General features: G+C 61.4%; 1 protein-coding gene across 9 annotated transcripts in view; it reads left to right on the top strand.

Annotated features, from left to right (window-relative positions):
* BCAR1 (BCAR1 scaffold protein, Cas family member) overlaps nt 1–13,677 on the top strand; it is a 38,664-nt gene that overhangs the window by 11,793 nt on the left and 13,194 nt on the right. For 4 of the 9 annotated variants that reach the window (XM_004057995.5, XM_063700336.1, XM_004057991.5 and 1 more), the window contains exon 2: nt 11,983–12,603. In XM_004057995.5, coding sequence (XP_004058043.2) covers nt 11,983–12,603 — 621 coding nt within the window. Of the gene's footprint in view, nt 1–1,786; nt 2,861–3,372; nt 3,625–3,689; nt 4,096–4,247; nt 4,427–11,982; nt 12,604–13,677 lie in introns of those variants that run through there. The other 5 variants (XM_055366584.2, XM_063700335.1, XM_004057992.5 and 2 more) reach the window with 5 other exon arrangements.

Below are 13,677 nucleotides of genomic sequence, written 5' to 3'. Positions count from 1 at the left end.
GTTTGTCTCACCGGTCCCCTAGAATTAGCATTGATAGGTGAGCCTGTTTTGCTCCATGCTTTGCTGTCATAAATGCTGCAGTGGACATTGGTGAGCATTGAGCAAGAAAAGTTCTGTGCAGTGGGTCTGTCCTGAAGGCAGATCTCAGAAAGCCCAAAGAGCAGGAACCCTATCCCAGGCTTATCTTTCCACTCGGTTCCAGTATAACCCCCTCCACTCCAGACACTTAGTGTCCTGGTGTGCTGGGTCCAGACCACCTGTTTTCTGTACAAACAGCTATTCCAGGCCCTGAGGGGTTGGAGACATCCCTTCCAGCCTGTGAGCTCATCTTCAACCTGGCTGGAGGTGCCAGGCCACTCCTGGGATAACACAACTGTCTGGGAGGGCCCTGTGCTGGTGCCCCAGCCACATATCTGCAGCTGTCTCCCTTGGTCAGGCAACAACCTCTCCCAGCTCCTCCTTATTCAGGGCCTCTCTCCTTTCTGCCAGTCCCACTGTGTGTATACGCATACGTGTGTGCTGTGTATGCAAGTGTGTGCCTCTGCACTTAGGTGTGACTTAACCACCCCCATCCTCCAGACTGGGGCAGCCTCAGATTTCTTCACCCAGGCCAGCCTATCCCATGAGGGCCACCTCTGAGGTCCCACCCAGTCAACAAATGTTTACTGCACCCCTTCTCACCGATGGGGCTAAACTTAGTGGGGTGGGGGTGGTACTGGCCCCAGTGCTGAGCTCAGTTTTACTGGGGAGGATGGTGCTTAGGTCTCAGTTGCCTGTCCTTTTGCAGTCTGAGTGTGACAGGGGTCTTTGGCTTTCTGAGCCTGGAGTGCTGCTGTCCCTGTCCCTAGATTCCCTTCCTGCTGCAGGGTGGGCTGAGGTCTAGCAGCCCCATTTCTTCCCTGGCCCTGTCCCTTCTGTGCCCCGAAATGTGTGGGATGGGGCAGTGGTTGGTAAACTGGGTCTCGGTCTCTTCATGTGAAAATGGGGCTAGGCTGGGTGCAGTGGCTCACGCCTATAATCCCAGCACTTTGGGAGGCTGAGGTGGGTGAATCACTTGAGGTCAGGAGTTCGAGACCAGCCTGACCAATATGGTGAAACCCCATCTCAAAAAAAAAAAAAAAAAATTGGGGCTAACGGTGAGCCTGTTTTGCAGGATTGCTGTGTGCACAAAATAAATGCATGGGCATAGGGCCCTTGGCACTGGCTGGGCGCAGAGGCTGTGCTGGGTATGTGGGGCTGCATCCCTGTCCTTGACAACGGAGGTCCGGGAGGCTGGACTGGGGGTGGGGTGAGGTTCTGCCCCCATATACCCCAGCCAGAGCCTGCCCAGTGGGTGCTCCTCCCCCACCCCCCAGCTACATCCCCATCAACACTGTGGGGCTTAACTTCTGGGGCCTTGTTTCCAAAGCGGAAATGCCATTCTGGGAGGCACAGGCTTTGGGGGGAGGGAATTTAAGTGGAAAAGGAGCAAATTTTTGAAATGCCTGTGTCGGAGCCTGTTCCCCTTGCTGCCTCCTGCTCACACCAGCAGCCCCACCCCCAGTGCTGTTCTAATCCAGCTACTGGGGGAGGAGGGTCTCATCCCCCAAGGTTCCAGCCATCCACCTCCTCTCTGCACCGCCCTCCTTGGCCAACTAGGATGGAGCAGGGGCCAGCTCCCTTGAGGGCCAGGCCTTTTGTGTCCTTGCCCGTCCCTGCAGAGACTGCTGCCTGGAGCCCTGCCAGCAGGGCACTGCCTGCCCATGAGGCCTGGTCTCCCCTCCCCACAGAAGTGGAGGACCAGGGATGACCTCAGGCTCCTGAGGGTCCCGCTGGTTCAGACCTGCTCTCTGGGAAGCTGGCGTGCCAGCCAGGCTGAGGAGTGGGTGGCTGGACAGGGTCAGGGTGCAGGAGGGGCCCGGCACAGCTCTTGGGAACAAGCAGGAGGGGATGCTCCAGGCAGCTTCCCTGAAGGCTGACTCCTCTTCTGAGGCGAGGCGGGCTGTGTCGGGGAGGCACAGGGTGTTGGCTAGCTGTTCTGTTTCTCCTGAGGACTCTGGGTCACGCTCTGTCTCATCCCACTGCTCCTTCCTCACCCACTGTGCTGTGAGTTCTGGCCAGTGCTTCCCAAGCCAAATATTGAAGAAATGCAGACGTCCAGTTTTTTGGGAGGGGTGGGACGCAGGAGTCTGTTTTTTAACTAGCTCCCCAGAGCACCTGAGCAGCCAAACCTGGGCTGTCCTAGCCCCTTTTCAGATGAGAAAGGAGCCCAGAGACGGGAGAGGGCCTGCCAAGGCGGCACATCTGGCCAGGCGCTGCATAGGCTGAGCCCTGGGGGTCAGGCAGAGGGGCAGCTGCAGGCCCACCTGGGCTTGTGTCTTTCATAGGCGATGCTTGAGAATTCTCTGCTGCGTGAAGCCGGGTCTACCCCGCTGCTTCCCTGCCACCGGGGCTGCCTCGTGGCATCCCATTGCTCAGCCAGTGGCCCAGGATTGTTGACTGAGGGTCCTGTCTGGTCTGGACCAGGCTCGGTCCTATGATCTCCCTGCAGATTGTGCGTCCCTGGCCTGGCCCAGGGGCTCTGGCACCCTGGTTCTGCTGCATGGGGTGACAGTCACTGACCTGCAACCGAGCAAGGAGCGACTCAGGAGAGCCAAGGTTGTCTCCACTCGGTTTCCCCCGAGTGATTCTTCCTTCTGTCTCCCTCATTCCCCCAGTGCCGCTCTCCTACCCCATGTCGCTGAAGCACATGAGTTGGAGCAGGACTCAGGAGGGTACTGGGCCCAGGTTTTAGGCTGAACCTAGGAATGAGTAATGAGAGGGGGCAGATCAGCTGGAGGACCAGCCCGAGTCCCCAGATGTCGGCACAATGCAGGGGAAGGTAGGTGCTGCCCGTGAAAAGCGCTGGGTCGAGAGCTCGCCAGCCTCCCTGCTTGAGGCTTCATTTCCTGGGGTCCTTACACGGTGGGACCGTCTGCAGTCGGAGCTGTGGTGGTGATGATTCGTCTCCTACAGGCTGGGGCACGCCCCCTCCCCTTTCCCTCTAGATTCAGATTTGAGTCCCACGGCCCATGGACACGCGATGAATGCCCTGGGGTTGGTTAGCGGGAAAGACAAGTCGACTTGAGGCCGTGTCTCGGCTCTGGAGGAAGAAGGCAAACCGGGCAGCCTTCCCAGAAGTGGAGGAGTTTCCGTAGGCCTTCGGTGCGTTCTCGCCTGGGCGGAAGGCGGGGACGTGCATTTGTTGGAAAGCGGTGTCCTGCGCCCTAGGCTGGAAGCCTGGCCTCGGGCAGGGGCCTGGAGCCTCCGGGTGGGAGGTGGGGGGCGGGGCGGGGGGCGGCCCCTACTGGGCGGGCTTCTGTCTGCGCGTCCGCGCCCCCGACAGGCGGCTTATTTGCATGGAGAGCGGCGGCGGCCAATGGGCGCGCGCGGCCGGGCATGCTGGGATCGGGCTGGGCCAGCTGGGCCGTGGCGGCAGGCGGAGAGCGGCTGGACCGGCTTTGGGTGGCCGAGGCGGCAGCTGCGCGGCGGCACCGGGGCGGCTGCGGCGCGCTCGGAGCCCCGAGGGCACGCGGCCCGGGCAGCTCGGTGTGCGCCCCCGCGGGAGCCGGGGCCCCAGGCCCGCCGGACACCATGAACCACCTGGTGAGGGCGCCAGGCGGGGCCGGGCCGCGTCCGGGCTTGGAGGCGGCAGCGGGCTGGAAGGGGTTAAGCGAGCGGCATTTCCTGCCGGACCTGCGGGGCCTGGGAACCGCCGGCCGGGGTCCGCGGCCCCGGGACGTCCTTCTGCCCTGGCCGGGAAGCCGGGAGGCAGGAACCGCGGGGGCTCCGGAGCCTGTGCGCCTCGGGGGCGTTGGCGGGGCCGGGCGCGGGGGCCGCCAGCCGGTAGGAGGGTTCCTGTGTCGGGAAAGTGGCTGGCGGGGCCCGCGCTCCCCGGCCGACGGCCGCCTGCTGTGTCACCTTGGGCGTCTGCGCCCTGCCTCCGAGCCTCAGTTTCCTCGGCTACGAGGAGGGGCCGTTGAGCCTCTGGCGGGTCGTCCGGCTGGTGTGGCGTGGGGACTGCCCACCGGCTCCCGGAGAGGGAGGAGCTCCGGGGGACCGAGGCCGGGCGGGCAAGTGCGTGGCGCCAGCGGGGAAGGCTGCGCGGCCGGAGTACCCGGCTCCAGTTAATGATTCACTCCGGCCGCCGGCGCCGGGTTCCGGGAGCGGAGCGGGGGTGGGGGCGGGCGCGCCGCGGGCTTTACAGCCCCGCACGCCGAGCGCCGGTGGAGGCTGGGTCCTGGCCACAGGAGTCCTAGCCGCACGCGAGTGTCGCGGGAGGGGGCCAGGGCCGGGTTCTGCAGTGTGGACATGAAGGCTTTGGAGTCCATGGTTGGGGGACCCGCAAGAGCTAGAGCAGGGTCGGAGCTGCCTCTCGAGGGTCCGAGAGGCTGATCGCTGGGCCGAGGTGAGGGAGTTGGGAAAGCTGAGATTTGCCTAGGGGTGTGGGGTGAGGGGCTTACGGCCTGGAGGATGTTGGGGTTTCGAGTTCCAGATCGGGGACAGCAGCTCCTTTTCTACCACAAGGCTCCCGTTCCCTCCTGAGAGTCCCTGGTTTCCTTTCCCACACCCCTCCCGGGGCCCGCCGCAGCTTTGGTCACCTTCTCAGAATGACCATGGGTTGATCTCTTCTTTGCTAGTGAGATGTTTCCCATCGCCCTGGGCCGGGGCACGCCCCCTCTTGTGCCCATTCCTTTCCCTCGGTGGAGAGTTGGGTGGTGGGGGCTGGCCGGCCTGTGAGAGCAGGTGTCGGGGTGCCTGGAGAATCGGGGCCCAGGTACGGGGGTGGCGGGGCTGTGGGGAAAGGAGCTTTGGGGAGGAGCTGCTGACACTTCCTCCTGGCACTGCTTGCCCGGGAGCTGGGTGGAGGCAGGGCAGGGCAGTCCCAGGTTCTGCCAGGAAAGTCACCTTGGGCTGGGGCAGGAGGCTTGGAGCTTCTGGCCGTTACTGTTTGTCTGAGCAGAAGGGTGAGCACTGTGTACTGGTACCATGGCCCCAGGTCTAGGTGAGGGATGGAAATAAGGACAGTGCCACTAGGGCCTCCTGTCTGTGCAGGAAGGGCCCTGAGACAGCTCCTCAAACCCCTTTTCCATTATACGGATGGTGCAGATGGGGACACTGAGGTACAGAGAGACAGTCAGTTGTCCTCAGAATTGGATCCAGAACCTCGTCTCCTGGCATGGCCCCCCAGTGCAGTACCACATGTGGCCTCCGAATTCCCAGTCTGGGACTGGGAGAGCTCTGGTCCTTGGGGGACCACCATGCTCTTTTGGAGTTGTCAACTTTGTAGGAACCCTCTGGTTCCAACGCTGTGCCTTTGCGGCCCTCTCCTGGCATCTGCTGTCCCTTTAGGAGGTCCTACCACCCTTTTCTTCTGAGCCTGGACAACTCCTTCCCTTGCCCCCAGGAGCCCACAGCCGGCTAAACCAACTGGTCAGCTAGAACCAACCAGCAGGGGAGGTGCGCTGCGGGGGGCTTCTAAGAGGAGTCAGTTTTGGAGTTAGAGGGGAAGTGTGGGGCGTGGGGTTGGGTGATAGGGAAGTTTCTCCAGCAAAGACACTGGGCAAGCCTGTTCCTTGGCCCCCAGATAAGGGGCTGCAGGGTGGTCTCCCTGTAAGAGGGTGGGGCTCTGCCCTCTGTCAGGCCCTTCCTGGCCCTCCGAGCACAGGAGAGGCCCTGGCTCCACCTGTGTCTTGCTTCCCTGACTTCCTCCCACCTCTATATTGTAGCCTGGGGCAGAAGTAGGGTGGAGGGGTGGGTCTAGCCTCCTTGATGACACAGTTGGGGTTGGAGGTGGGGGCTACCCCTATTCTGGGCCTGGTGCTGTCCCTGAAGTCAGGGGTCAGCCTCACACTGAGCTCTCTGCGAAAACCCCAGATCACAAGCATGAGCTCCAGCAGGTCCGCTTGAGTGAACCCCGCTGATCCTGCCTGCAGGGGTATAGGCCTGGGGCCTGCCATCCGTCCGCACTGTCTGCGGGGTGTTTTGGGTTGCAGGTTCCATGTCCTGAAGCAGAAGAGCCCTCCCCATGCCACCTCGTCTGCCCAGCTTCTTAGGGACAGTGCCTGGGATGCCCTGGCTGGAGTGAGGACTGGGGTGTGCTTTCAGCCCATGGCTGGCCCTGAGCATAAAGGCATCTGCTGTGCTGCTGCATCCAAGGCCAGGCTGTGCTCTGTGCTTGTGTTGGGGAGCCCTTGGCAGTGGCCACCCCACAGGTGGCTTTTTATTCCCTCCTGCTGCTGAGTGTCACGCGTGGGGCTGAGGACCTGCACGCCTTCCCTGCCTCATCCTCTCCGACGATTCACGCCCTCCTAAGGCTGGCAGGATAGGAGCCATGCTCCCCTGGGGTGGCTCTGGAACGTGGGCCCCATGCACAGGCTATGTAGTCTGCTCACACCGTTGCTGCCTGCCACCTGGGCACCCAGGACTTGAGCCCAGACCCTGGCCACCCTGTTGTCGTGGGAGTATTAGGGGAAGATGCCACTAAGGCTGGCAGGTCCTGGAGTTCCACCCAGGATGGGGACATGGGGGAGGGAAGAGGAGGTGCCCCTCAGAGCCTGAGGCCAGGACCAAGTGGGGTGATCAGGACCCCTCCAGGCGGGTCCTGGGTGCGGATGGCCACTTGGGCACATGCTTATTGGGCCTGCATCCGTTGGCCACGGAGGCTCTTTGGGACAAGCAAATAGAATGCCCCAGAAATAAACTTGGCCCAAGTTTGCGACGGTTCTGGGTATGAAAGAAGTCAGTGTTTCCCAAGTGCCTGCTATGTGCGAGGCTCTGTGCTGGGGCGGGTGCATGTGTGCGTTGGGGGCGTGGACAGGAGGGGTGGGAAAGGCCTGTGACATTTCCTCTGGTGGTTTCCATGAACCCAGGCGTCACCCCTCGGTGGAGATAAAGTGGAGCCACCCAGCTCCACCGTGTCTCAGCCTGGGGTCGGCCTCTGCTGCTTCTGGACTCAGTGACCCTGGGCTGTCAGGGAGCTTCTGAGCCTTGGTTTTCCTGTCTAGTAAGATGGAGGTAATTGTGTCTTATGGGGTTGTTTTGCCGGTTAAATGAGCTGGTGGCTGTGTGGGAAAGAGCTCTGCCTCCTGCAGGGAGGAACTGTGCTGTTCTTATTGTTGTGAACTTAGTGACAAGTATGGCACTATTACCCATTTCCTTGTCTGCCCCCAACCCTGGGGTCTTGGGCAGAGACCAGGAGTTCTTGCCGTTTTCTCCCACCTCCCACCTTGTGCTGGCTTGCGGGTGCTGAGGTCACATTTGCTGGGTGAAAGGGTGCAGGCCAGATATGAGCCAGGCCTGGCAGAGAGGGTTTTGGTCAGCAGTGATACCTGCAGTGTTCTCTGCAGTTGGCTTGGGCTGGCCCTGCTCCTGAGAACTCCTGGGTTGTCCCTTCAGGCAACCAGGGAAGGCTCCTTGGAGCAGCAGCATCTCCCCTTACCACTCGCCAACACCAGCTTCCGCCTGACCCAGGGAAGGAGTTTGGGGACAGCCACAGCACGTCCAGGGCTCCCAAGGCAGCTGGCAGAGCCAATGAGGAGACCCCAACACCCATCCGACGGCTGCAGCTCTCCCTGACGTGTGTCACCCACAGCCCTGGTCACAGCTGCTGTATTTCTCAGGGCCTGCCTGCCCAGCCCAGGTGGATATGGTGCCCAGGCGGGCCCCGGGGACACAATGAGGGCCATTCTCAGAGCCAGGCAGAGCGTGTGGGGCAGTCCTGTCAGTCCTATGTGCAACAGCTGGGATATTGTTTAGGGAGTGCTGGCATCAGGCTGGGGGCTCTCCTCCTCTGGCCCTGCCCTCTGGGGTGAGCAAGCCCCCAAGGGCCTTCCTGGGTTCCTCTGGTGCACATGCCCTGGAGTTACCCTTCTGAAGGAGGTAGACTTGTCCTCCTGTCCTGGGTGCCTGGGATGCAGGGGTGTGAATTGGTCTATGTCAAGACATGCTGGGCAGTACTGTGAGGTGGGGGCAGAGGGGAGAAGGTGTCTCAGGAGGAGCCTTCCTGGAGGGGATGATAGTCCAACATGTTCTGAAGTGGGAGTAGGGTGTGGCAGGAGTAAGGTACCAGAGAATGAGTGAGTCAGGCAGCAGCCTCCACTGCGCCTTGGACACAGGTGGCTGACAGTGTCCACCTGGACTGGCTTTGCACCCCGTCTGAGGTCACAGTTGTGTCCCTTGAAAACTTGGGCAGGAGCACCTGACTGGCCCAGCTTGGGTCATGCCCTAGGCCCAGCAGTGCGGGAGGCCAGGAAAGTAGGCTTGGGGAGGCTGGCCTCTCCTCCAGTTTGGAGCATGGCAGGGGTTCCGGGGGAGGCTGCTGGGGGGCCTGCGAGCATGTCCAGAGCAGGAATGCTTGGGGTGGTGTGTGCTTTGCTCGTCTGGGTTTATCTGGCCATGGGAAGCTGGTTGTGCGGATGACGTTCACTGAGCTGTGCACGCATCATCCATGGAGTCTGCGGTGTGAGTCCTTCTGCCGCTCCAGGGTCACAGCCTGCCTCCCTGCTCCAGCCCCCTGGCTGAGGCCCTTCCTCTGCCCCATGCTCTTCTCAGACAGGAATCCTGTGGAATGTCATCTCTTTGGGGAGGCCGTCTCTGACCCTGTATGCAAAGGCCTTCTCCCGCATTATTTTTGGCACCCCACTTTCTTCCCCGTGAAAGCAAATTGTTTGGTGTCTTTCTGTCCCACTACAGTATAGGCCCGGTTCAGACAGAGGCCTTGTCCACTGGGCCTGCACTATCTCTGCGGAGCCCAGCCAAAGCAGGGGCCAGGCAAATCTTTTGTTAAAAGAACAGTGCGCGCTGGGCACAGTGGCTCACGCCTGTAATCCCAGCACTTTGGGAGTCCGAAGCTGGAGGATCACTTGAGCCCAAGAGTTTGAGACCACCCTGGGCAACATAAGGAGACCCCATCTCTACACAAAATTAGCTGGGCATGGTGGTGTATGCATGTAGTCCTAGCTACTTGGGAGGCTAAGGTGGGAGGTGGCTGAGGTGGGAGGATCACTTGAGCCTGGGAGGTTGTTGCAGTGAGAGCCATGATCGTGTTACTGGGCAATAGAGCAGAACCCAGTCTCAAAAAAAAAAAAAGAACAATCCTATGAAATGAGGGCTGTCATCCAGCAGAGAGGATCTAGGTGCTCAGAGAGGCTAAGGGATTTGCCCAAAGTCCCACAGCCGGGCCCAGGTCTGAGTCTGCCTAGTGAGGAAGAAGGAGTGCATGTCCTTAGGGAACAGAACAGGAGGCAGAGAGACCCGGAGAGGCGGGGGCCCTGGCCAGCTGGAGTGGTCGGTTGTGTACCAGCAGCGTCCAGAGCTCAGGCTGGGCGGGGGCACACCAGCTGACGCAGGCGGGGAAGCTCCTGGTGCCAGGCGCCTGGTGCCACGTGCCCAGCCTGTAAGATGCTTCCCAGCCTGGCTTCAGCGGCCCCAGACTGGGCTGCGGCCGATCAGTGAGCTCATGCCGGGCGGGGTTGGGCTGTGAGGCTAGAGGCCCCAGCCGCTCACCTGGGCCGGGCTTTCCCTCCCTGCAGGACCCTTCCCTCCACAGAGCCCCTGGCCTCCCTGCCTGTGCTCCCTCAGCCTGCGTGAGTGCCTGGCCCTGCCTGACGGGGCCTCTGCCAGCCTTTCCTGGGCCACCCTCCTAGGAGGTGAGGGGCCTTCGCGGGGCGGTCCCCTCTGTCTAAACCCCCACCTTCTCTGACTTGGCTGGAGGGGAATTTTCCTGTGACTCACTCTGCTGGCACTTCCTGTGGTCACCAGGGCAGGGGCTGGGGGACCCGGAGGGGCAGCTCTGTGGTGTGTAGGGTCACTGGGGAAGGGTGGCCCGCCCCCGATGGGCTGTGATTCCCAGAGGCAGGCTGCAGACCATATTTGGGAAATGCTTGTCTTGCTGGCCGCCTGGGATGGGGGCCCTGAGCCCGGTGGGCTGCAGGACAGCCCCCGCCCTCCCGCTCCTCTGTGGGGCTCTGGCCCCTAGACCTGCCGCAGTGCCTGTCCCATCCTGCCTCAGAGCCTGGGACATAGTCCACCGTTTTCTTTTTTTTTCTTTTGGTGTAGTTTTTCAGCCCCAAAGCAAGAAACACTCATTCCTGAAAAACAGGAAGGGAAAGTATCTCCATTGTCTCAGACATCTCTGGTGTCGTCCTGACCCTCTCCTGTCTTTACGTTTCACAGGACATTTTCTTGAGGCGTGCTTTTCACTTGAGTGCCTTTTTCATTCTGTTGTAATCATGGTGTGGACAGTGTTGCAGCCATCCAGGGCCTCTGCCCTTGTGCTCACCTTGGCTCCAATATGACTCCACCTGGGCCTGCCCTCTCCTAGCTGCCCCCTGGCCCCTCCCTTGGGCCTTGATCCTCCTGGCTTTCCACACCCCAGCCTCTGGCCCTTTTAGGGACTGGAGGCTCCTAGCTGCTCTGGAGAAATGGGCTCCCTGCTGATGATGTCCACCCAGGGCAAGTGAACCATGGGGTCTGAATGTCTGATCCTGGGACCTGGGGCAACTACTGCCTACCCAGGCCGCTGCCTGGTATGCCATCGCCCTCTGATGCCGGCCAGGGAGATGGAGCTCAGAGGGGCACTGTCCAGCCCCTGCTCATATAGGGGAGGAGGGTGGGCCCTAGGGACTTGAAAGAGGCCTCACTCCCACTCCTCTGCCCCAAGGCACAGGCTCCTGCTTCCTGTTTCTGCCCAAGGGGGCGTGGCCCTTTCTTCCTTGTTTCACTCCTTGCAGATGGAGACCAGAAAGTGGGACTTGGGCCCAAGTGGGGATGGTCACACAGCTACTGGCTGGCCAGAACCCAGGTCCCGTTTCCGAGTCAGAGTCTCGACCAGGCTGCACATCTAAGACGCCAGGAGACTCCGAGGAGGGACCTTGCAGGGCAGCCCAGAGCTGAGGCCAGGCTGGTGGGGTGGCTGGAGCCCAGTGCCAGTCACTGTCCAGCCGGCCTGGCACTGTTCTCACACCTGGCTTCCCTGTGTGTGAAGTCTGGGGCCCCTGTGGAACCCATGCAGCCCTCTGCTGCCCTAGGAGGGGCCGCAGCCCTGGCCTTGTCTCACCCCGTGCCTCCCTCACACCTGCCTTCTGCTGCAACCGCCCACACCCTCCAGCCAGGGATCCTCTGTCTCTCTGGGCCCATCCTACGCCTGGCACCTCGATGGGGCAGCAGCGGCAGGGGCGAGGATGCATGAGTGTGTGGTGGGAAACTGCGAGGCCTCCCTGCCTGGGCTCTAGTGTCCCAGCGAGGCTCCGCCCCTGCCCTCGCCACGGCACTCATGCCTCTGATCCCACAGCCTCCTCCAAGTCCCTCTCGGACTGCTTGGCTCCTGGGCCACATGGAGCACGTACCCTGCTCTGCAAGGGTTTGCTGAGGGCGACGGGGCCAGGACAGGGAGGGTGTGCCTCCTGTTTCTTTCCCAGCCTTGGGGAAGGTGTTTGAAGTTTCTAAATTAATTACTGACTTTTTGGATTTTGGGTAGATAGACTTTGTTAAGGAAGCTCTGTCTTATTGTCGTTCATGTTTTTATCCTAAGAAGCTGTCCTTTTTGTCAGATTATTTTCGTGCACCTCAAGAGAGAACCATTTGCTATTTGTTTTAACTTGGCAGCATTGTCGTGATTACTGCCGCTCTCCTTGTGTTGGTCCAGGTAGCAGAGTGGCCTTGGGTGGGGCTTTTAGGGATATCTTGAGGGTCATCCCTGGAGTTTTGGTGGTGACAGTGGTCAAGAGGATTTTGAGGTGCTATACAGGTGCAGTTGAAAGAAAGGCCAGGATCAGCTGGGCCTTTCTGCTGGGGAACAGGTGGGGACAGTGGAGGCAAAGGCACAATGATCTCGCCAAACTCCATTGAGTTCTTTTCCTAGTATCAAAGCTGGGCACCTCCCCAGAGCAGGGCAGGAGCTGGGGAGCCCCTGACTCCCCATGCACATCCTCCAGTTCTCACACCTGTGTCCTCTCTCCCCAGAACGTGCTGGCCAAAGCCCTCTATGACAATGTGGCCGAGTCCCCGGATGAGCTCTCCTTCCGCAAGGGCGACATCATGACGGTGCTGGAGCAGGACACGCAGGGCCTGGACGGCTGGTGGCTCTGCTCGCTGCATGGGCGCCAGGGCATCGTGCCTGGGAACCGCCTCAAGATCTTGGTGGGCATGTATGATAAGAAGCCAGCAGGGCCTGGCCCCGGCCCTCCCGCCACCCCGGCCCAGCCTCAGCCTGGCCTCCATGCCCCAGCACCTCCGGCCTCCCAGTACACGCCCATGCTCCCCAACACCTACCAGCCCCAGCCAGACAGCGTCTACCTGGTGCCCACTCCCAGCAAGGCTCAGCAAGGCCTCTACCAAGTCCCGGGTCCCAGCCCTCAGTTCCAGTCGCCCCCAGCCAAGCAGACATCCACCTTCTCGAAGCAGACACCCCATCACCCGTTTCCCAGCCCGGCCACAGACCTGTACCAGGTGCCCCCAGGGCCTGGAGGCCCTGCCCAGGATATTTACCAGGTGCCACCTTCTGCCGGGATGGGGCATGACATCTACCAGATCCCCCCGTCCATGGACACACGCAGCTGGGAGGGCACGAAGCCCCCGGCAAAGGTAAGGCGGTCCTGGCACAGTTGTGCAGCCCCACAGGTATAGCCCAGGCCCTGGTTTGTGGGCACAGAAGGGCCCAGCCACCCTCAGTCACCGGCATTCCAGGAGTGGCTGTGTGTTTGGTCTGGGGTCAAAGTGGGAAGTGAGTGTTTGGGGAGTGTTCATTTGTCCGGGGAAGATGGATGCGAATGGACCCAGAGGGGAGATGCTCCGCTGGCTTCAGCCAAGCCGACCCGAGTGGTGGTGTCACCAACCACCGGAGCAGCCTGTTGAGGCGTTCCAGCGGGCAGGCGGGGCTTGGCACATGGGGTCGGCAGTTGCTGGGCCCCCGCGAGGGAGAGGCCAGCCACTTCGTGCTCAGGCTCCCCTGTGCCATCTGGGTTTACGTGTCAGCCTCTAGATGGGGTTCCGGCACATCTTCTGGCCGCCCCTGCCTCCACAGGCCAACCCCTCTCCACTTACGGGACATGCTAGGGGCCAGCGGGTGCGTATGGTGATCTGGATGTGACTCCTGGGAGACGCTGCCCCTGAGATTGCTAGAGGAGGGCTGCCCTGAGAGCCTCCTGGGCTCTTGCTGATGGGATGCTGGGCCTGGGGACAAGACCTCTGGCCTCCAGACCCTGAGCCCGCTCCCCAAGTCCACAGGGCCCCTGCCTCCCAAGCTCACCTGCCTGTAGGAAGGAGTCAGCACTGGACACTCAGCCCAGGGCTGAGGTGGAGACCTCATTGGTGCCAGCTGGGCAGCGAGTCAGCTGGGAGTTACCCCCACCCCCGCCCATGGGTGGCCTGGTACCCAGGAGGCACGGCCGGAGGTCATTGGCAGGTGGGGGACTCCATGGACATGGGCCACCAAGCCTGGCCACCAGGGGAACCTGGGTCACTGGCTCCCACTTCCTGCTCTACCTGCTCCTTCAGCCATCTGGTCAGAGGCGAGTCTGGCTGGCGTGGGGTGCCTGGGTGGGGCTGCTCCCAGACTGGCTTTAGCAAGAGGAGTAGGGTCCTGTTACCCCTGGGGAGGCGGCAGGGAGCAGTGTCCTGTGGGGGAGGCTCAGGCCGCAGTCCAGGTATACCCACACC

This window comes from Gorilla gorilla, chromosome 18 (genome assembly GCF_029281585.2).
Source record: "Gorilla gorilla gorilla isolate KB3781 chromosome 18, NHGRI_mGorGor1-v2.1_pri, whole genome shotgun sequence".
Lineage (NCBI taxonomy): Eukaryota > Metazoa > Chordata > Mammalia > Primates > Hominidae > Gorilla > Gorilla gorilla.
Note: the sequence above shows the minus strand (reverse complement) of the source record. Positions and strands in the feature narration are given on the sequence as shown.